General features: G+C 43.2%; 1 protein-coding gene and 2 pseudogenes across 6 annotated transcripts in view; 2 read left to right on the plus strand and 1 right to left on the minus strand.

Moving 5' to 3' along the window:
* PRPSAP2 (phosphoribosyl pyrophosphate synthetase associated protein 2) overlaps positions 1–20888 on the minus strand; it is a 76072-nt gene extending 55184 nt beyond the window's left edge. For 2 of the 6 annotated variants that reach the window (XM_037068787.1, XM_037068785.1), the window contains exons 1-4: positions 20768–20888; positions 1865–1949; positions 1468–1618; positions 551–630 (exon numbers count right to left, since the gene is read on the minus strand). In XM_037068787.1, the coding sequence (XP_036924682.1) occupies positions 551–630; positions 1468–1586 (199 nt within the window). In that variant the 5' untranslated portion in view covers positions 1587–1618; positions 1865–1949; positions 20768–20888. Of the gene's footprint in view, positions 1–550; positions 631–1467; positions 1619–1864; positions 1950–20767 lie in introns of those variants that run through there. The other 4 variants (XM_037068786.1, XM_037068790.1, XM_037068789.1 and 1 more) reach the window with 4 other exon arrangements.
* On the plus strand, positions 3361–3684 carry LOC119002758 (40S ribosomal protein S26-like; annotated as a pseudogene).
* LOC119002759 (protein S100-A10-like) lies at positions 11063–11415 on the plus strand (annotated as a pseudogene).
* Positions 20889–23492: the final 2604 nt, after the last annotated feature.

Raw genomic sequence — 23492 nt, forward strand, 5'->3', positions numbered from 1 at the left:
GCCCACGCAAGCTGCCCAACGCTCCTGCTAGAGCACTGAAATTACAAAGGTTAAAGAATACATGCTTTTTTACAACCTGAGATGGTTATGAAATGGCATAAATCAATTAGCAAGAAGCATTTCTTAACAAGATTTCATGAAGTCTACCTAACCCATGGCAGTTTACACAGAGGTAAAGAATAACCACCAATGGTAGTATTGTGGCCACACAAGATCTACTCATCCTGTCTAAGGTGACATGAATTCAACGGACTGAGATAATGTTTCCATTCACTTGACCAGGTGGTCTATGTATCTCTACAGTTTTTAGTAAATGAGGTCTGAGAACTAGCATCCAAGCTCCCAGATGTGACTGGTCCCAGGGCTCTGTATCTAGTTGGTATTAGTGGGACCTATACACCACTAACCACCCACCTTGCTTTCTTGACTTCATGCTAATGTAACCAACTGAACACTGAGTCTAATCATTTCAATAAGGAGGATGAAGGACTGAGCCAGCATGTTATGTTCCGCACAAAGATTGATGTTATGTGTGTCAAAGATAGCTCACCTCGGTTAGGTTCCTGGTAAACCTGCACTTTGCCCATTTCCACCCCCAGCCGCCTAGAGAAGAGAAAGGGGGGGGAAAAGCTGAAAGGTAATAGAATAGACTCAACATCTTTACTATTTAAGGATGATTCATAAATAAAAATAGAGGTATTCTTATTATAAAATTTCAAGTTAATACTAAATTGCACTGTCACTCCATGACCTAACCCTTCACATCTCACCCCATGCCTCCCTAAGAAGGTCTATACAGTCCTGCTCTGCCTGCCGCACAACCCCTTCCTTGTGCCCTCCACCCATGTTGCTAAGATACACCAACAGTGCCTGCTGTACACCACAAGGACTTTGAGCCTGTTAGTCCCTCTGCCTGGACAGCTCTGCACCTGGATCTTCTCTCAGTGATTCATTCAAGTTTCTTGATTCATATATCATCCCCTTAGTTTAAAAGGACCCTAAGCATCCTAGCTAAAACAGAATCTACCCCATCATTCCTTTCACTGTTTTTTTTTTTTCACAGCATTGATCACTATTTGAAATTATCTTGTTTATTTTGCTGACTTGTTTCTTGTTTGGACCCCTACTCAATGAAAGAAGGAAGGATTTTGACTGGTTGTTCACTGTTAATCCCCAATATCTAAAATCAAGACCTAAAATAACTAAAATTGCATTGAACTATAATCTATAAACTATTTCTATATAGTATCCACTTCACTGTTCTTTATACTCAAGTATTCTGTACATATGCAGCACCTAACGCCACTCATGAGCACTCAATAAACATCTGCTGAAAGAATGCATAGGGTGTCACAACAGCTAGATGATATGCAGATGAACTGCTTTCAAGTTTAACAATCAGTGCTAGTCTGATTATTAAGTTAAACATCATATAATACAGATTGTAATGGTATGATTATAACTCACTCAGCAATTTTCTTTGAAAGCTCCATACACGATGAATTAGAATTTGCTGAAAACAACACCAGGCCTCCTTTGGTTATGTTCATCTTGGTTTCTAATTCAGTTGTCGCCACACAAAACATCAAAACTTTCTTGGTTTTCCAATTCTCAGGGCCTAGAGGGATATAAAATACATCAAAAACTGCCATATGATATTAAATACACCTCAATGGAATGGATTTCTTTTAAATAGCAAATGACTTCAGCTGAAGGAAATTATTTTTATCATAATAGTCTTTTATATTAAATATATATGGACCAATAAAAGTCCATTTAGACTTAAGGTTCCAAATTTATGGAAATACGCTATCACATGATTTAATTAGTTGTCATGAGCACTGGGAATAAACAATAAACTTACAAGAAAGGTGGAGCAGAAGAGCTCAGAGTTTTACTGTGTGCTGCTTAAAGCCAATTATGGACAACCTCCTTTTATGCTCCTCCTCCTGGATCAACACACAGAAATATGGCAGAGCCATTAGCAAGGACATAAACTGACTTATCCTTAAACAATAAGTACATGGCCCATCTGTGCCCAGCTTTGCCTGTTATACCTCTTTACCAACCAACCTCCCCCTGGCCTTGCAGCTGACTCTCTGATGCCTAGGTCATGTCTAAAACTGACCTTGTTTTCTGCATTTTCCTCAAGAGGAACACAAGGTGGACTACATAATAACTTTGCAGGGAAATGAAGTGACCATGCAAAAGACAGGCAACAGTGCCCAAGCATACAGTCATGGAAGCTGAGGTTCTCATCCCACTGGCCAACAATGCGCCCTTCTACCTTCCCCTCCCAGGGCTGAGTGGATACAACAGCAACAATCTAGTCAACCACATGGGTTAGGGACACCTTCCCAGCACGCCCCCTGCATCTTGGCAGTCGTTTGTTTATGTGGGATGCTCTGGGAAGGCTGGTAGAGATCATGAAAGGCTGTGCAGATCTTTTTTGTTATTCTTAAATTTTCATTACACAAATAATATACAAACACATTCTCTTGGAAAAAAACAAATATAAAAGTTAGCTGCGGTCACCAGCCCCGACCCCAGATTCCTCTGCAGCCACATCCCCAGTTCTTTCATTAGTTTGGTACAGACACCATCAGGCCTTTTTTACACATTCACACACACAACCCTCATAAAATGTATGTATAAAATATAAAATATAGCCCTGGCTGGTGTGGCTTAGTGGACTGAGCGCGGGCCTGCAAACTGGGGGATCGCGGTTCGATTCCCAGTTAGGGCACATGCCTGGGTTGCAGGCCAGTTCCCAGTGGGGGGTCACACGAGAGGAAACCATACATTGATATTTCTCTCCCTCTCTCCTTCCCTTCCCCTCTGAAGATTAATAAATAAAATCTTAAAAATTTATATATTTATATTTATATAAAATGTACATTTCTAATATAAAAAGATACTGTACAAATCTACTTAGAATTTGCTTTTTCATTAAACAGAAACTTTTGATAAGCCATGTTAGAAACTAGAGACCCCTCCTGTCCTTTGTAACTGCTGCCAGCATTCCATGGTGCAGATATGCCAAATTTTGCAGGTTACCATCCTGAACAGGCCTCCTCGTACCCACGTGCACGTCTCTGCAGTAATTGTAAAAAGGGAACCATTGGTTCACAGGGGTGGTGCAAATTATGGTCCCACCAGAAGGCTGAAAAAGTGCATTTCACACAGAGTGCACCTCTTAAGGGATACTCCACCATGGGAAACATGGGGCACTATAATGGATTTACCTAAAGCCTATGAATAGTTACAAACAGAAATGTATGCACAACTGACCAAAGCCCTAAAGAGACCAAGAAGGACCCCTGGTAAACAGCTCTGGGCTCTCACGTCCTCACTTCCAAGATGACCATGAAAAGGAACTATGGTCGTGCTAAAAATGGCCTTAGCTATGTACAGCCTATTTGCTGCACCAGCTGTGCCTGATGCATGTCCAAGGACAAGGTCATGAAGCTCTCATTAGAAACACAGTAGAGGCTGCAGCCATGAAGGACATTTCTGAAGCAAGTGTCTTTCCAGGCTGTATGCGAAACCACACAACTGTGTGAGTTTGGCCATTCACAGGAAAGTGGTCAGGAGCAGTGCTTGTGAAGCCCAGAAGGACCGAACTCCCCACCCCAATTCAGACCTGCAGGTGTTGCCCCGTGACCTCCACCAAAGTCCGGGTAAAGAGCTAAGCCCTTAAGGACTGAAGAAAAGTTCTCTGGAAAAAAATTTAATTATACTTTAAAAAAAGAAAGAAAGAAAATAGCCTTGAATTAGGATCAGCAAACCACAGGCTGCAGACCAAATCAGGTCCCTCCAAAGATTATTTCTGTAAATAAAACTGGAATGGAACACAGCCACACTCACTGCTTACAAGTTGTCTGTGCATACAATGGTAGAGTTGAGTACTGACTACATCATTTATTACCTGGCCCCCTACAGAAAAGGTTTGCTTACCCTTACTTTACAGCATAGTGTAGGGCAGAGTGGCTGTTACAAAGACCAGAAACAGCATATTTAACTACCAACAGTAAAGAGCTGGAAGAAAACTTAGATATGTTCTAATATAATCACTTAACCAATATATGTCTGTGTTTACAAATGGAGGGTACAGGTCTGGAAAAGGAAACAAAAACAAAACTCATTCTCCTATACTTACAAATATAGGCTTTGGAGTTAAAGGTATGTTTGCACCTTGGCTACTACTTCCCCTAACTCACTGTGCGTTAAGTCTCTTCCCTCATCCATACAACTGCAGACATTGCGGTTTACAGTAAACCTTGCTGGATTACTGTAGAACTAATCTCTGTGTAGCACTTGACACAGTGCCTGCATATATGATATGCTAGGTAAATGGGAGCTACAGATGAATCAACTTATAATATTTTGGTTACCTACCAAACAAGTACAGTAAATATGCATGAGGTAGCCATCTTTTTACATTCCCCCAACCTTCAAATACAAAGCTTCTTAAAGTCTAATAGCGTTTTTAAGAGGACTTGGAACACTTAGAACAAAAGTATCTGAAGGATAGGACAAGATCTTAGGGGTAGTTTGGCCCAACTGAAGTCTCCTGCCAAGGAGCCACTCCAAAGATGTGTGAAGAGCCCCAAGAACTTCCTGCCCACATCCTGAGGGGCCCATCCATTCCAAATTCTTCCTTCAAACACACTAACATTCCTCTCCCTGCAGCCTCCACCCACAGGTCCTGTCAAGATTTACAGGAAGCATCAAATTCATTTGCCACACGACAGTCCCCACCCAAGATGATGCTCTTGTCTCTGTATATTCCTTCTAGAACACCTCCTTATCTGAGCCCTTCCTCACCCGTCATAGTTGACATGTCCTTCATCATCTGACTGCAATCTCAGAGCTTCCAGTCTTCACATACTAGGTTTCTACAGTAGAAACTGAAACTAACCCATCCTGGAAATGGCATAAACAGGGAGTCCAACTGGAAATGCTTATCAGTAGTCATTTTCTGTGACTATTCACTTCATAAGTTGTTCAAACATAAGGGCTGTACCTAGTTTTAGTTCTTTTTCCTGTTGGAAATTCAAGCTGTGCTCTTTACCAAGCCTCAAAAAAGTTTTAAAAATTATCCCTAGACACATGAAAACCATGTTCACTACAGAACAACCATCACTAAGAACCACTAGATTACAGATACAAATACAAAGAATTCCTGTAACAGAATTCCTTTAACAAAGGTTATAGAGAAAGAGCCACAACATGACTGGTAGAAGTAGGGGAGACACAGAACGGGCAGGTCGCAAACTCACAATGTGGTGATTAAGAATGTGGAGAGCTGAGCTGTCTTGGCTGTGGAGGTGCCCTCTGAGAAGCAAGAGGTCCCAGCTCCACACTGGGCTCCTCAACCTGAGGCACAGGTGCTAGGAAGAGGAGTCACCATAACATCTGCTGTGAAAGCCAGCAGGGATCGCATCCAAGAAAAACAAATGGCTGCTCAAGACCAAGGCACTTCTCTTAAAGGGAATGCACACAGACTCACTTGCTCACAAACCTACTCTAAGCTTTCAGCACAAGGGGAGCAGCTTGAAAAGCTCCGGGAACACATACGGGGAGAGACTAAATAGATTAAGGGACTAAACTGATTAAGGGACTTAACATCAAGGTGGGTGCTGAAGGGGCAGGGGTAGAGGCAGCAGGGATGGAAGTGCCGGCAAGCACCCTTGTTTCTTTGTTGACTTCTCCCCCAACTGAGCCAGCAGGTACAGGCTGGCACTAAGTTGGCGCTCTCCATTAACCAGGCTAACACCATTCCCCACCTCTGGTGATTCCGAGACCCTGCCCCACACAAATCACTAGCCCAGCCCTAGTCTCTTCCAGCAGCTCCTCCACACAAGTGGCTGGCTCAGGCCCCACTGTGGACCCTCCCCAAATCTTTGAAAGATCCACAAACCTCAAAGAAGCAGCAACAAACCTTGACATGTCTTGTAGTACTTAAGTGTCCCCAAAGCCCACAAAAGCAGCAGTAGGTCTCAACTTTCACTGTAATTCCCACCAAGTGATCCCAAGCCTAGCACAAGCTGTGGCCAGTCTTCACCTGGAACATAGCCTCAACTACACATGTGCTTAAACAGTCTCCAAAAAAATTTACTGAAGCCAAACGCAGCCTCTCCAACACCACCAGCTGGTACACTGATACAGATGGGTTTCTAGAATACTCACCTAGTGGGGTAAGCCTGTGCTACAAGGGGCTTGCCCTCCAGAAGAGAATTCTGGAGTTTTTTGGGTCCCCCCTTCATTACTATACAATTACTGGCCTATGCTTTAAAACATGATGCTTCAAAACATGATGTTTCATTACAGACCCAAGCTGACCATTTCTCTGATAGGTTGAGTAAGTATCTTATCCCCTGTATTAAATTGAAAAACAAAACAACAAAAACTCCCAACAAACAAAAGCCCTGGACCAGAAGGTTTCACAGGTGAATTTTACCAAACATTCAAAGAAGTAATACCTATCCTTCTCAAACTTTTCAAAAAAATTTAAGAGGAGAGAAGGCCCCCAAACTCATTTTACATAATGAGCATTACTCTGAAACCAAAACCAAAACCAAAACCAGGCAAAGACACTACAAAAGAAAATTATAGGCCAATATCTCTGATGAATAGAGATGCAAAAGTTCTCAATGAAATATTAGCAAACCAAATTCAGCAATACATTAAAAAGACATACACCACAAAAAGTGGGATTTATTCCCAGAATGCAAGAATGGTTCGATATCCACAAATCAGTTAACATGATACATCACATAAACAAAGTGATGGATAAAAATCCTATGAATGTATCAATAAATACAGAAAAAGCATTTGACAAAATCCAACACCCATTTTTGATCAAAACTCTCAGCAGAGTAGGGGTAGAGAGAACATAGCTTAACCTAATAAAAGCAATACAGACAAACCCACAGCAAAGCTGAAAGCTTTTGCATTAAGAGCACAATCAAGACACTTTTATTCAACATAGTATTGAAACTCCTAGTCATGGCAAACAGACAAAAAGAAATAAAAGGCTTCTAAACTAGAAAGAAGTAAAGTTGTCACTATTGGCAGATGACATAACACTGTAGAGAGAACCCTAACTATTCCACCAAAAAATTAGAACTAATAAATTCAGTAAGGTAGTAGAACACAAAATTAATATTGAGAAGTCAGTTGTATTTTTATACACCAATAATGAATCATCAGAAAGAGAAATTAAGAAAACAATCCCATTTGCAGTGCATCAAAAGATAATAAAATTCCTGGAAATAAATTTAACCAAGTGGGTAAAAGACTTGGACTTGGAAAACTGTGAGACACTGAAGTAGATACAAATAAATGAAATGAATATATCATGTTCATAGGTAGGAATAATTAATATTACTACCCAAAGCAATAGTATCCAATATAATCCCTTTTAAAATACCAATGGCATTTCTCACAGAACTAGAACAAATAATCCTAAAATTATGTATGGACCACAAAAGACCCCAAATAGCCACAGCAATATTGAGAAAAAAACAAAGTTGGAGGTATCACATTCCTTGACATCAATCTATACTACACAGGTAGAGTAATCAAACAGCATGATACTGGCATAAAAAACAGGCACATATAAATTTATGGAACTGAATGAAGGGCCAAGAAATAAAACCCATACTTATATGGTCAACTAATCTATGACAAAGAAGGCACAAACATACCATGGGGTAAAGACAGTCTCTTCAATAAATGGTTTTGGGAAAACTGGAAAGTCACATGCAAAAAACCGCAAACTAGGCCTCTTTCTTATACCATATACATAAAATAAATTCAAAATGGATTTAAAACTTAAATTTAAGACCTGAAACCATAAAATTCCTAGAAACAAACATAGGCAATAAAGCCTCTGACATCACTCTTAGCAATATTTTTTGGATCTATCTCCTAGGCAAGAGAAATAAAAGAAATACAAATGAGCCCTGGCTGGTGTGGCTCAGTGGATTGAGTGCTGCCTGAGAACCAAAGGGTCAAGAGCTACATTCCTAGTCTGGGCATATGCCTGGGTTGCAAGCCAGATCCACACCAGGGGGCGCTCAAGAGACAACCATACATTGATGTTACTCTCCCTCTCTCTTAAAAATAAATAAATAAACTCTTAAAAAAAAAAGAATATACAAATGAAACTATCAAACAGTTTTTAAACTAAAAACCATCAACAACATGAAGACAACCTACTTGAATGGGAGAAGATATTCACAGCCAATAAGGGGTCAATATACAAATATGGGAACTTCCGCCAAGATGGAGGCATAGGTGGAAACACTGTGCCTTCTCCCACAACCAAGTTTGAATAAAACAAAGGTTTGGAGAAACAAAGACACAACCAAAGGACAGAAAATTGAATTATACGGAAGTCCGACTACATCTAACCGTTCAACGGGGACGGTAAGAGGGGCGGAGCCAGCAGCGAGCAGGGTCGGGCAGGACAGGGCCCCCGACCCAGGTGCGCAGGCAGACGAGAACCAGCTGGGGTGCGGGGCAGACCGCGGGCACATATTCGCGCACAGTGAGACAGACCACGCAGGCCCCAGGGGGCGAGGGCTGACGGCGGTGGCACACTCGCGAGCAGTGGGACGAAACGCGTGGGCCAGGTGACGGCAGCAACTGCGGCACCGGTGAGGGCCGTGGCAGCAGGCGGCGGACAGGACGCCATAGTCCCTCTTTGACCCCGCCCCCACATACAACGTCACAACCCAGCGACTTAGTTGCCCTGTTCTAGTGAACACTTTAGGGCTCTGATCCTGCTATGGAACAGGCACGAACAGCCCAAAAGATGGTGCAAGAAGAACTCAAAGTCCCAGAGCCAATAACTCTAAGCGACCGAGAAATTGCCAGCCTCTCAGAAGCACAATTCAAGACACTATTTATCAGGATGCTCACAGAACTGGTAGATTATAGTCACAAATTAGAGGAACATATGAAGGCTAAACTAATTGAAATGAAGGGAGATGCACAGGAAACCAATAGTGATGGAAAGGAAACTGGGACTCAAATCAATGGAATGGACCAGAAGGAAGAACAAAACATCCCACCAGAAAGGAATGAAGAAATGAGAATTCAAAAAAATGAGGAGAGGCTTAGGAACCTCCAGGACATCTTTAAACGTTCCAACATCCGGATTATAGGGGTACCAGAAGGGGGAAAGAAACAGCCACGAGTGGAAAACGTATTTGAACAAATAATAAAGGAGAACTTCCCCAGTCTGGCAAAGGAAATAGACTTCCAGGAAATCCAGGAAGCTCAGAGAGTGCCAAAGAAGTTGGACCCAAGAAGGAACACACCAAGGCACATCATAATTACATTAGCCAAGACCAAAATGAAGGAGAGAATCCTAGAAGCAGCAAGGGATAAGGGGACAGTCACCTACAAAGGAGTACCCATCAGACTGTCAGCAGATTTCTCAAAAGAGACCTTACAGGCAAGAAGGGGCTGGAAAGAAGTATTCCAAGTCATGAAATCCAAAGACCTACAGCCAAGATTGCTTTATCCAGCAAAGCTTTCCTTTAGAATGGAAGGACAGATAAAGTGCTTCTCAGATAAGGTCAAGTTCAAGGAGTTCATCATTACCAAGCCCTTATTATATGAAATGCTAAAGGGACTTATCTAAGAAAAAGAAGATGAAAAATATGAACAGTGAAAGGACAGCAAACACACAGCTATTAACAACCACACCTAAAACAAAAGCAAACCAAGAGGACAGCTAGATCAGGAGTGGAACCATAGAAATGAAGAACACATGGAGGGTTAGAAACAGGGGGGTGGAAGGGGGAGAAGGGGGGAGAAGGCACAGAAAATAGCATAGATGGTAGGTAGAAAATAGATAGGGGGGAGGGTGAGAATAGTGGGGGAAATATAGAATCCAAAGAACTTGAGACACGTGGTTATAAACTAAGGGGGGAGAATGGTGGGGGAGGGAGGGTGCGGGTGGAAGGGATTGAAGGGGGGGAATAGAACAACTGTAATGGTATAATCAATAAAATATATTAAAAAAAAACAAATATGGAACACGTACAACACCAAAAAACATCCAATTTAAAAAATGAGCAAAGGACTTCAGTAGGCATTTCTCCCAAGACAACATACAGATGGCCAACATGAAAAAATGTTGAACATCTCTAATCATCAGAGAAATACAAATTAACACCAAAATGAGATATCATCTCACACTTGTCAGAATGGCTATCAACAATAAATCGATAAACAAGTGTTGGCAAGGATGTAGAGAAAAAGGAACCTTTGTGCACTGTTGGGGCAGAGACTAAAAAAGAGTATGTAATATGTAAGTTGCTTGAAAATTTTAAAAAGTCATAGAGCAAGATAAACACCATAAGATTTCACTCACACATGGAATCTAAAAAAACAAAATAAACTCATAGACATGAAGAACAAATTGATGGATGCCAGATGGTAAGGGGTTAAGGGGAAGGGTGGAAAAGGTGAAAGGGATTAAGATGTACAAATTGCCAGTTATTCAAACAGTCACAGGGATGTAAAGTACAACATAGCCAATAATATTAGAATAACTATGTATGGCGTCAGATGGATAGTAGACTTACGGAGAAAATCACTATGTAAGATGTATAAATGTCTAATTGCTATAACGCACACCTTAAAGTAATATAAGATTGTAAGTCAACTATAATTAAAAAATGAATTTTTGGCCCTGGCTGGTGTTGCTCAATGGATTGAGCATGGGCCTGCGAACCAGAGTATCGCAGTTCAATTCCCAGTCAGGGCACATGCCTGGGTTGCAGGCAAGTTCCCAGTGGGGGTCACACAAGAGGCAACCATACACTGATATTTCTCTCTCTCTCTCCTTCCTTTCCCCTCTAAAGATAAATAAAATATTTATTTTAAATATTTTATTTAAAATATTTTAAATATTTTTAAAAAATGAATTTTTACCCTCCCAGGCTCTTCCTGCCTCCCCCCCACCTCCACCTACTAAGATGCCCAGCAAGCAGTGATCTGCTCACTGGCTGCACATCCCAGCCAGCCTAGCGATCCTGTCATGCCTCAGGCTAAGACCTCTCAAATGGAACACGCTGTGGAAATAAGGATGTTCACATTTCACAGATTCACTGGGGATAGATGCTACTTAACAAAGAAGGACCTGAGAGTGCTCATGGAAAAGGAGTTCTCTAGATTTTTGGAAAATCAAAAAGACCCTCTGGCCGTAGACAAAATAATGAAAGACCTGGACCAATGCCGAGATGGCTGAGTGGGCTTCCAGAGGCTTCTTTTTTCTAATTGCTGGACTCACCATCAAATGACTATTTTGATGACCCACCATGAAATGACTATTTTGTAGTACACATGAAGCAGAAGGGAAAGACGTAGGCAGTTGAGCAGCTACTTCCTCCCCAATAAAGAGTTCTCCTGGTGGGTTTATTAAGTAATCTGCCCCACACCTTCCCCTGTGTGAGGATTTCATGAGCAGATTGGGACCCTGAGAAAATGTACAAATAAAATCCCACTTCCTTTGACAAGAGAAAGAAAAGCCAATTAAAGCCAGATAAGCTTTTGATTTTTTTTAAAGAAGTGAATTTTTTAAAGAGAATCATACACACACTGGAGAACACTTCCACTTTTCTTCTGATAGTTATTTTTACATTTTTCTAAATTTACTTAACTTCAAATATTTTTTTATTTACTGATTTTTTAGAGGGAGGGACAGAAACACCAATTTGCTGTTCCACCTATTTATGCATGCATGGACTGATTCTTGTACCCTGACCAGGGATGGAACCCATAACCTTGACGTAGTAGGACAAAACTCTATAACCTACTGGGCCAAATGGCCAGAGCCTAAATTTACTTTAGAATGTGAGATTTATAACACATGTGAAAACACAAAAAAATGTCAGTACCTCTGAAAAAGCTAGTCATACTCCTCTTTGAATGAGATTTGACAATCAGTTAAGTCTCATGAATAAAACCACACTGAAAAACCTCTTGCTTTTGGATATACTAACAAATTCAAAACCTGTCATCCATATTTCAGACAGGGAAGGCTGTTATTAGTGTGTTGCTGTTGGGGAAACCCAATAGTTAAAATTTTTCAGCTTTAAGTTATAGCTAACAGACAGGCTTAGTGATTAATGCACGTAGAAAGCCCTTGTTCCAGGAACTGAAACATATGACCAGACCTGCCCGGACTCCAGGAGGCCTGCAAGCAATTCAACCTTTGTGCTCCAGGACTGTAAGCCATCAAGATGCTATCTGAGCCACTGTGCTCCATGGAGAGGAAGTCTGCTGACCAGGATGCAGATAAAGAACCACAGGTCAGCAGATGAAGGTATGCTAGGAAAATCTGTCAGACTGCAGCTTTTATCTAACCTTTTCTCCTTAATTCCAAATCCCTTACCCACCACCCTTTCCTTTTTATAAAAAGAGTGAGCTTGAAAAAAAGGAGTTTTTTAGGTTACATAACCCAAGACATCTTCACAGACTGAAAGCCATCTTACTAAAGGGCCCATAAAGATACGATCTCTGTCTCTCCTTATTGGTTCTGGTAGTGACAGGTAGCACGAACGCTGACTTTCCCAGTGTCATATCCTCGACTCCTTCCAGGGCAGATTCAGAACTCTCTGGTAAATCTGGGTATTTGGTGGGGAGTCCCGCTGACTGCTCAGACTGGGGGTCCCAGGGTGTAGACTTGAGAGACTCCCTAGCAGCTGCCAAGTGATTTCACTTAGAGACTCTACTTCTCCGATTACTGGCATTCTCCAACACCTCCCCTGTCAAACTGAATCACTGCTTTCTGGTTCAGATAACAATTTAGAATGGTCATCAGGAATTAAGGTGCCTTCTGGTTTGTGTGATATTACAGAGCTCTGTGTGGTAGAATGGGGTGGGGGAGAACCTCCATTCCAGGAAAACAGCCCTTTGGGACAAATTTACGCTAACTGGGAGCCCCATGCCTATAAACCTATGACTAAAAAGAAAATGATTTTTTGTTGTAACCTCTAAGCTCAGGAGCATGATGGCTACTGAATAGGTCTTTAAATTATTATACTATACTACAGTTGGAGCTGTTTTGTCAGAGAGCAGAGAAATGGAATGAAATACATTATGTACAGGCCTTTATAATTTTATATAATAAAGATGCAGAATTAACAGGAAATAGATTAATGGTCCAGAGAAAAGGGACTTTGCCTGCGGCAGATAGCGGAAGCTCAGGAGGGACCAGGGAGATCAGGACATTTGGTTGCTGCGAACATGGTCAGGGATCCCACTGTCCCTCCAGCCCTGGGGAGGGACCATCCTCCTTACTTGGCTGATGGAGCCAGAGGTGGACCTGAACCAGTCTCTCCATCCCAAATCTGTCAGGGAACCAAATTCAGTGCAGGACAAGCCCCTACTAGGGCAGGGCAATCATACTGCAAAGGACAAGGGCACTGGAAAAATGAGAGGCCCAAGTGAGGGAAAAAGAGGTCAGAGTCTGAGAACTTGAAAAACTAACACTGGGGGGGGCTGATAGTAGACCTTTATCATTGATACCAGAACAACATATTCTGTGGTCGGTCAATTTCTCACTGAGCTGTACTTGGAATTTCTGGAAGCCCTGAATGCACTTTTTTTTTTCTTTGTAAGATTTTATTTTATTTATTTTGAGAGGGGGAAGAGAGAGAGAGAGAGAGAGATAGAGAGGGAGAGAAACATCAACATGTGATTGCTTCTCATGTGCCCCCTATCGGGGACCTGCCCTGCAACCTAGGCATGTAGCCCTGGCAGGGAATTGAACCAGCAACCCTTTGCAGGCCAGCACTCAATCCACTGAGCCACACCAGCCAGGGCTGAATGCCAGTTTCTCTTGAAGCCATTAGAATGTGCTGTGGAAGATACAGTTTTCCTCCTTTTAGAAGAGAGTTGTTACCAAAACCCTATGCTCAAATCACTTTCTCTTCAGAATAACAGCAGCTCCCTCCAGAGCAAGCCCAGCTGTTCCTTATGTAACCATGGGAAGGAGGAGGAAAGCAACTCTGGCTAGAAGAAACTGAGAATCGGGTAAACCCCATTGTGTGGAATGCTGGAAGGCTGGGGAGGGCTAAGTGAGCCTCCCCTGCAAAAGCTGACCTCAAACCAGAGGTGGGGATTCCTGATAGGAGGCAGTACCCTTGCAAAAGGAGACCCTAGAAGGAATGTGCCCAATAATTCAGAAATTTCAGAAATACAGACTCATTTGGCCCTTCTGCTCCCTCTACAATACAAGAGTTAAGGGCCATAAATGACATTGTACAGAACAGTGTATCTGGGCACAGCCTCGTATTCAGTATTGGACTGAAAATATGCTTTCTTTTGCATTCTGGTTGACCAAGACTCTCAACTGTTGCTTGCTTTTAAATGGCAGGACCTGGAGTCTCAGGTCAAGACTCAGTACTGCTGGACAGTCTTACCACAAGGCTTCAAGAACTCCCCAGTGATTTTTGGGAGGCCCTGAGCCAGGACTTGAAAGGTCTAGAAGGTGAAACTCTTAAAATATGAACATGCACGAACCATTTGACATCTGTGGCTATAAAGTATCAGCACAGAAGGCCCAGAATTGTCAACAAGCAATAGGGTTTCTTGGGCTCGTGCTTGAACTTGGCAAAAAGAAGTCTTATTGGACTTGTCAAAGAAACTAGAACACACTGTCTAGGGGTAGCCAGCCTGCTAGAGAGCTGTGGCAGCCACCTATGAGCTTTTACAGCAAGCTGAAAGGTTTTCCTCGGGACAGCTTATCACTTTTTCTGCACCACACCAAGTGCTGAGCCTGCTGGAGCACAAGGAAATTCGTGGCTCACTACTGGAAGAATGGGCGGGTACCAAGCAATTCAAAACTGTAAGTTATTGCCTGCCTCCCTTCTCCCAGAGCCTGACTCAGTTGTGCCAATGCATGGCTGCGCTGAAATAACTGATGTTTATTCTAGCAGAATTGACTTAAACGACAGTGACTGTGTATCTGGGAGGAGAGAGGACTATGAACTTCCAATAAAAAGGAAAGTAAACATGCAACAGAAATTTTAATTATTAGAGACTGCTCAGGGACCGTTACAGGTGGCAGTTATGCACTGCCTGGGGCATCAGAAAGAGGACACCTACAGGGCTAGAGGAAACAATCTGGCTGATTCAACAGTGAAAGGGGCTGCTGAAGGGACATTTATGTGCCTTTGGTACCTGTTCTAGACGTGTCACAATTCGACCCTGAATATTCGACTGCAGACTTAGAGAAAGCTGAGAGCTGGGGTTCTGAGCACCTACACTAAACCACGGCTCACGGGTCCCGGAATTCCCAAAGCCCCGTGTGCCAGAAGAACAGTCCTAGGACAGATCCCCGTCAGAAAGAAGAGGGGAAAAATTACCAAGGACCGTGCCCGTTTGAGGACTGGCAAAGAGACTTTACCCAGGCACCAAGGGTCGGAGGATGGAAACATTGTTAATCTTTGTTGATACATTTTCAGGATGGGCAGAGGCTTATCCTGCTAGAACTGAGAATTCCTCAGAGGTAGTGAAAGCCTTCCTGAGTGAGGAAGCCTTCCAAAGTGAGGGAAGTAATTCCTCACTTTGGCTTACCTCAGCAACATCCAGAGTGATAATGGAGTTGCTTTTGTCTCAGAAATTACACGGAACGGAACGTTAGTAGATTTTTAGGAATCAAGGGGAGACGCCCCATGGCATGGAGACCTCAGGCTTCTGGGAAGGTAAAGATGAATCACACCCTGAAGAAAAAGGTAGCCAAACTGTGCAAAGAAACTCATCTCCATTGGAATCAAGTTTCACCTGTTGCCCTGCTCAGGATAAGGGTGGCTCCTTGAAATGGAATTGAGTCCTCATTAAATTTTATATGGGCGACCTTTTCAGGCCATGATTAAGGTGGGAGATATGTGTGTAGGTCAAGAACTGAAGGTAAAGCACTATACATGAGGTTTAAGTCAGACTTTAGCTGTGATTCATGACCTCTCCCCTGCAGGTTCGATAAGATTCCTTTGAGCCTGGAGATAAGGTGCTACTCAAAACCTGGACAGGATCCCCTGGAGAGCCAACTAGAAAGTGGACTGGACCTTGGGATGTGCTCCCTAACCCATGTCAGTGACACTGACAAGCAGGAATAAACCTGGATTCATCACACCAGAGTAAAGAAAGCACCACAGTAAATACAAGAAGACCTGAAAGTCATCTTTCAAAAACAATGACTTGGTCTTTTTGCTACTTTTTGTTTAACCCCGTATTATGGAGAACTTACTCCTTTCAAACAAGATAAAAAGATTTGGGTATATTTAGCAATAAATGTTCTAAATATCTTGACTTTGTGTTACAGGAGGAACCTACATTGAACACAGACTTTCACTTCACATCCTGTAGGTATTTTTATTCCCCTAGAAAGCCTCAAAATTATACTTTGTTTCAGCATCTCAGTAAGACCATAACCTACTCCAGTATTTACATCTGGGACCAGTAATAACTCTAAAGGGCAGGGAAATGTTTGCCTTAAAAGTCACTAATGTAGCCCCATCTGGTGTGTTGCAACTTCTGTCAAATGTCCTAAAAAACTGTTTTAAGCTTTCAGCAGATGTGGAAATGAATTGCACCACCAATACTGATATATATATCATGCCTTTGATCATGTTAAATTGCCTGCAGGATGATTTCCAATATGTGGAAGGACCGTTTATTCCTATATTCTAACAAATGTTCCAGAGTCCATGCTCTCTAGGAAGGCTGATGGTGGTTATGCCTCAGAAGCCCCATACCACCAGGCTCTCAACAGGAAGTCTCCCTTGTGCCTAATGTAATAATGATCTGTACCTTTTTAGCCCACCTGATTATATATCTTCAACTATACTTGTAATGCCAGTCATGGTAACCTCTTTGAATGTAGAAATACATAGATTAGTCTGCACGATGATAGAAACTTTTGAAAGCTACCTCTCAAGCCATTAGGGCCATCAGTCAAGAACTACGACAAGTTAGAGAAGTCATATTAGAATATCGTGCAGCTATGGGATACCTCCTTTTAATACATAATCACAGGTGTTAAGAATTTAAAGGACTCTGCTACTTCAATCTGAATGATAATTCACAGCTAATAGAGCATAAAGTAAAGCAAGTAAATGAAGTGGTGTCCAAGATAAAACAAAGAGGGATTCTTTGGTACTGATTTGTCTAAACTAACCTCCTGGCTGACTAGTATTGCTGGTCTTGGACAGACATTTGTTGTTTTCCTTCTTTTTATCTTTTTCAGTATCATAGCTTGTTGCATACAATATGTTCCCTTATGTGGATCTGCAATTAAGTGTATTCCTTAAGACTTTCTAATGCTAGGATACATGTTGGGAACCATCCTACCTGGTTTCAGAAGCTGTAACACCACCCCACCCCCACCCCCACCATGGCTAAGGCTGAATACTTAACCTTCAGACCATAAACCACTAAGAAGACAAAGCTTATCTCCCTGGCAGGGATGCTGCCTCTGCCCCCTCTTACCTCACCCTGCCTGGCTCCCAATGCATGATCGGTTAGCCAATGACAGATAAGATTCCTCAAGGGAGGAACCACCTAAGACAGCCATGATCACAAGGGGCCCCAGGGAAGAACTTGGGGGCTATAGAAAAAGGGGGCGATGGACCCTCACCCCTTGGCTTTGACATAGCCTGAGTCCTCATTCTGTCTGCAAGAAGTCTCCTAATCTCTTGGCTGCCTTACATCCCCAGCCTGACTTATGCCTGAAACAACGACAGAGGGTGGTGCAGCCCTGTACTAGAAAGGGTGGGTTCCCCAGGGTGATCAGACCTAAGAAAGAATACATAAAATCCTGTGAAACCTGATTTGATAAGAATTCCCTCAATTAAATGATAAGGGTCCAAGCAGGAAATGAGTTTGTTTCCCAAAGTTTTGTAGCCCTTTAGCTAACAGACCGACTCAAAATAAGCCCTCATAGTTCTCTGTGTTATCTATTGTTTGATACTTACTGCCTGACAATGATTGATGAGCTTTACCTGTATTCCTGTGCAAAATGAACCCAATAAAAGCCCACTGAGAAAAAGGCTACAATGGGATAATGATGGGGGAACCCAAGACCTAAAAAATTTTAGCTTTAAGTTATAGTTAACAGGCTTAGTGATTAATGCAGGTAGAAAGCTATTGTTCTAGGAATTGAAACGTATGACCAGACCTGCCCGGACTCCAGGAGGCCTGCAAGCAATTCAACCTTTGTGCTCCAGGACTGTAAGCCATCAAGATGCTATCTGAGCCACTGTGCTCCATGGAGAGGAAGTCTGCTGACCAGGATGCAGATACAAAATCACAGGTCAGCAGATGAAGGTATGCTAGGAAAATCTGTCACACTGCAGCTTTTATCTGATTAACCTTTTCCCCTGAATTACAAACTCCTTACCTACTCTTTTCCTGAATCCCAAACCACTTACCCACCCTGTTCTTCTCCTTATAAAAAGGATTGACTGAAATGAAATCTAAGACGGCATTTGAGAGTATGGTTTTTGAGAGGACATAACCCGCCAGCTTCTCAGACTGCTAATCCTCTGAATAAAGAGCACATAAAGAGCCCTGGCTGCTGTAGCTCAGTGGATGGAGCACTGGCCTGCAAACCAAGGGATCGCTGGTTGATTCCCAGTGAGGGCACATGTCTGGGTCGCCGGCCAGGTCCCCAGCTGGGGGCACGTGAGATGCAACCACACATTGGTTTCTAAAAAATAAAACATCTTGAAAAAAAAGAGCCCATAAGGATTCAATCCTCATCTCTACTTATTGGTTCTGGTAGTGACCAGCAGCATGAACACCAACTTTTCTGGTTCACTGCTTGCCCTCTAAAGCATACATGTAAAAATACTTTCTACTTGAAGATGACTCGTGTAAGAATGTGAGGACTCAAGTTTGCCCTCCGTGGTTACTAGTTACTAGGCTTTGGGCAGGTCACTTTGCTTTACAGGCTTCAGCCTTTTCCTTTTTGACAAGAAATAGATGCTTGGTAAAAACAGCTTCCCCCACCAGAATTTAAGGTCCAGAAGAGCAGTTTTTTATTTTGTTTTACCATTTTATTCTCTGCTGTACATTCAGTGCCTAGAACAGTACCTAGCACATGGCAGAGACCCAATAAATTTTTGTTAAATAACAAATGTCTGTTGAATAAAGCCTGACTTCAGAGTTGCAATGATTAACCAACGGAACCGAAAGCAGTCTGCAAATTAAGAGGCATTGTAAAGCATAAAGAATTACTTTTATTAGTAATACCTCAAATAAAATGTTTTTATATCAATATTAAATAAAATTAGAATTGTAAGGCCTAAATTGAGTATCTTCCATGCCTCTGTGATCCCAGGCACTTTGCTTTCCTCTCCATGAGAATGTTTTCTTATGGCTAACACCATTTTCTGTGTGCTCTGAATTCTTGTAACTCAATAAAGCAGGTATTGTATGAGCAGTAGGCCCATTTAAAACACAGGGGAAGTGAAGCCCAGAGATGAAGAAACTACTCAAGGCTGAATGGTCTCTAAGCAGCAGGGATTATCCCAAATTCAGTCCGACTTCTAGTACACAGTTGTGTATACAACAGAAGGCTGCACAGCCTATTTTCCAACACCACAAAAAAAATGACTTGATGCCCCACTGACTCCTGCATTTCAGGTAATGGAATCTGACAAACATCTGGATTTTGAAAAATGTCTATTGTAACTGCGCCTGGTTTGGAAAACAATTCCTATCAAGTGCCTACGAAAGAATGCTTAACTCTGGATCAGAACTTCCCATTTGGGAATTTATCCCAAGAAAGAAAAAGCTACATGGCCAAAATGGTCACTGCAAAATTTTTTGAAAAGGAACACTGGACATGAAAAAAAAAGGTTCCATTATATGGTAATTATGTAAAACTAAATATTTTAAAACAATCAGTATTTTTAAAAAATATCAGGGACTGTACAAGAGAGAATTAAGAGCAGAATTGTCTCCTCTAATCAAAACTGTGTAATAATGGTACAATCCAGGGCAGGGCAAGAATACAGACAAGAAAGATATGATTTAGTGGGGTTCATAATGTGGGTGAATTATTTTTATTTGTGCACTTAAATTTTTGAACTTTAGAAATCATACTCCCCTCACGACCCAAATTCCCATTCCACATTTCCTTATTCCTTACAAAAGCTAAACACTCCAACTGCGCCAACATTAAAACAATCTTTGTCACCAAAGTTAATATATTGGGGAAAAACCTTTTAAAGTAGAATATCTAAAAACTGCATCAAGGTCCCCAATAGTTGCTGCGTGAATTGAGTGGAATAAAAATATCGTTTGAGAGGGGAGTAAAGAGATTTCCGCGATTAGCACGGCCAAATTAAAATTAGGGGCTCTGTCAAACCCGGGATCGGTGATGGCTGGGTTTGAGCTTGTTTTCCGAGCTGCCCAGACGCAGGTCCCAAAATTAGGGCTTAACTCCTAACGACGCCTGGAGAAGAAAGTCTCACCGGCCACGCGCCACACCCCGACCCTGGGAACTAGAGACCAGCGGGGAGGGGGAGGGGAGGGGGAGGGGAGGGGAGGGGAGGGGCGGGGCGGGGAGGGGCGGGGAGGGGCGGGGAGGGGCGGGAGGGAGGGGAGGGAAGGGGGGAGGGGGCGGCTGCGGGCGCGAGGCCGGATCCTCCCGGTCGCACCCGCCCGTCCCTTGCGCCTGTGCCCCGCAACGCCCGCGCGGCGCGCCACTCGCCGCTGGCCCCGCCCTGCCTACCTGGCCCCGACCCCAGGCCCGGCCTAGCCGCAGCCTCGGCTGCCTGCCGAAGGAAGAAAGGTCCGAGCCTCCAAACGGCGTCTCTATGAGCAAAATGGCGACCACACGCGCAAGCACGGCGTCAGCGCCTGGGGCGCGGCCGGTGGGCGGGGCAGGAGGCGGGGCCACGAGCAGAGTCTGGGGAGGAACGTGGCTAAGGCTTGTGGGCGTGGCCCAGAAGGAGGAGCGGCTCCGACCCACCTGGCCAGAGCAGTGGCTCTCGGTTTACCAGAGAGCTGGCGAGTGGGCGGGGCTGACCCTCTCCGCCCCAGTAATGCTTCGGTGCCCTGCGCAGCTGTGAAAGCCGGAGGCTGGTTTAAAGGAACACTGAGTATGATGTTTGGTATTACAGATGTCTGGGTTCAAGTCTTCACTAGCCCATAACCTTGGGCAAAGTCACTTCACCTCTCTGAGCCTCAGTTGCTTCATCTGAAAAATGGAGGTGATAGTACCACCTATCTCATGGGGTTGTGAGAACTAAGTGAAACAACATCCGCAAAGGCTTGAGCAGTTCCTGGCATAGAGTAAATGCTTTGTTGTTATTATTGTTTGCCCTATGTTGCCCTAATTTTTTAATATTATAAATGAGTTGTTTTGGTACACACTAAATTCTTTATAATTTAAGTATGATTTTCTTTTATTATAATACTAGCTACACATATGTGGCACGATATGTCCGGCTAGGTCCTCGTTAGTGCTTACCACCTATTAACTATAACAAGAGTATGAGGTAGGTATTATTATCTCCATTTTAACAGTGGGAGTTGAGACATTGACATTAAATAACTGGCTAAGTGACAAAGTGGACAAGAATTTCAATCCAGACTGCTTGCATCAACTTCTCAACTAAGCTCACCCCTGTACCGCACAGCGTTTCCAATTCTGTTTTAAATTTTTCACAGGAGACATAAAATAATTCATCGGTGGTCATGCAGCTACCTAGAAGCAAACAGTCCTCATACTTCGCCGATCTTATTTTACAGTGGAGAATTATAAGCATCTCAATTTATGAATTATAAATTAGGTGATACATCATGAAAGAGAGTCATTTGAGACATTTCTTTTGCCAGACAACTTTACAGGGACACACCCTTGCAAAAAGCAAGGCCCACGAGCCCATTGATAAGTTTGCTTCACAAAACTGAATCTTCTCCCAGCATATGTTTATCAGGTTATCAGGTTTACTTCACTTCCTCTGCATTCTGATAAAACCTGCACCCATCTGCTCTCCCTCCCTGCTTTTTTCTTCTTTAAAGATTTTATTTATTTATTTATTTATTTATTTATAGAGAGGGGGAAAGGGAAAAAGAAAGAGAGTTACAGACATATCAGTGTTTGGTTGCCTCTCACGTGGCCCCCACTGGGCACCTGGCCTGCAACCCAGGCATGTGCCCTGACTGGGAATCAAACTGGCAACCCTTTGGTTCACAGCCCTCGCTCAATCCACTGATCTACACCAGCCAGGGCCCCCCCACCACTTTTAAGGTCGTTGGCTCGGTCCTTCCCACCACGGGTTGGGAAGAGAGCGGCACTGACCAGGAGTTCATCCTCCTCAGCTCCATGATTTGCTGAAAGTATAGGCCGCTGAGCCAGTGAGGCGTGAGATACACAATCGCCTGCTGGAGGCTGGCTCTCTTGTGTCACCCACCAAGAATACCTGGAGGGGTGCCCTGAAGAGATGTCGAGAAAGGCAAAGAGGGCGAGGGACTTAAACGACCTATTGAATTTAAACTGAATCTGAAGTTAGTAGGCTTCTGGGCTTCTCAATTATGGGAGCTAATAAAGTCTTCTCCACCTTCTGAAGCCAATCTGGATTGGATTTCTATCACTGGCACAGAAGCCTGCATGTTCTCTCCCTTCTTACTTGTTCTTTCTTACCAGCCTGTTCCCCCAGGGAACCACGGAGCCTTTCCACATGCTGTTCCTGCCTCCAGGAATGCACTTCCTGTCAGGATGGGCGGGGTAGGACAAAATGGCGGCTGGAATACAACCCAAAATGGCGCGCAAACTACAACCCAGAAAAGATGGCTGATGTCAAACCAGAGAGCCCACAGGGTGGGCTTTGCCAAAAGGGATATCCGCATAGCAACGTGAGCCTGAGGAGAACCACCAATGATATATCACCGCTTTGTTCAAAGGGGACCAATCCCCAGATCCCGCTGGAGGCCAAGGGAAATAAAACCCCATGACATTCCCTGCTTAGGTGCAACTTCCCCGCCCTCACTCTGCAGACTAGAGAACCTCGCCGGGATGTGCAAACCCCAATAAAGTTCTATACTGCCTGACTTTGTGGCTGATTGGCATTCCTTCCTTGGCAGAGCACAAGAAAACCTTTCACTTCCTCCTGCAGTCCTGTCCCTCATTAACTCCTACTTAAACTATATCTCAGGGGGATGGTCATTTTCAAGCCTTCCCACCCCCCCCAAAACCTATATCATGTACTTGTCCTTCATTAAGCTTATTATGATTACTAATTATTGTTCATTATGTATTTATTTTGATGATTATTTTATAAATATCCCCAAAGACTGTAAATCCCTGCAAGCAGGCCCTTTGTATATTCTGCTCATCACTGTTACCCAGTACCCAGCACAGCACCTGGCACAAGTACAGTACTCAAGAAATGTCTGTAAAATGGGTGACCTCAGAATGAACCCACCTTGGTGAGAAGAAGATGGGCAGAGCC

The sequence above is a fragment of the Sturnira hondurensis genome, unplaced genomic scaffold (assembly GCF_014824575.4).
Source record: "Sturnira hondurensis isolate 20B ecotype Veracruz unplaced genomic scaffold, ASM1482457v3 Scaffold0018097, whole genome shotgun sequence".
NCBI classification, from domain to species: domain Eukaryota; kingdom Metazoa; phylum Chordata; class Mammalia; order Chiroptera; family Phyllostomidae; genus Sturnira; species Sturnira hondurensis.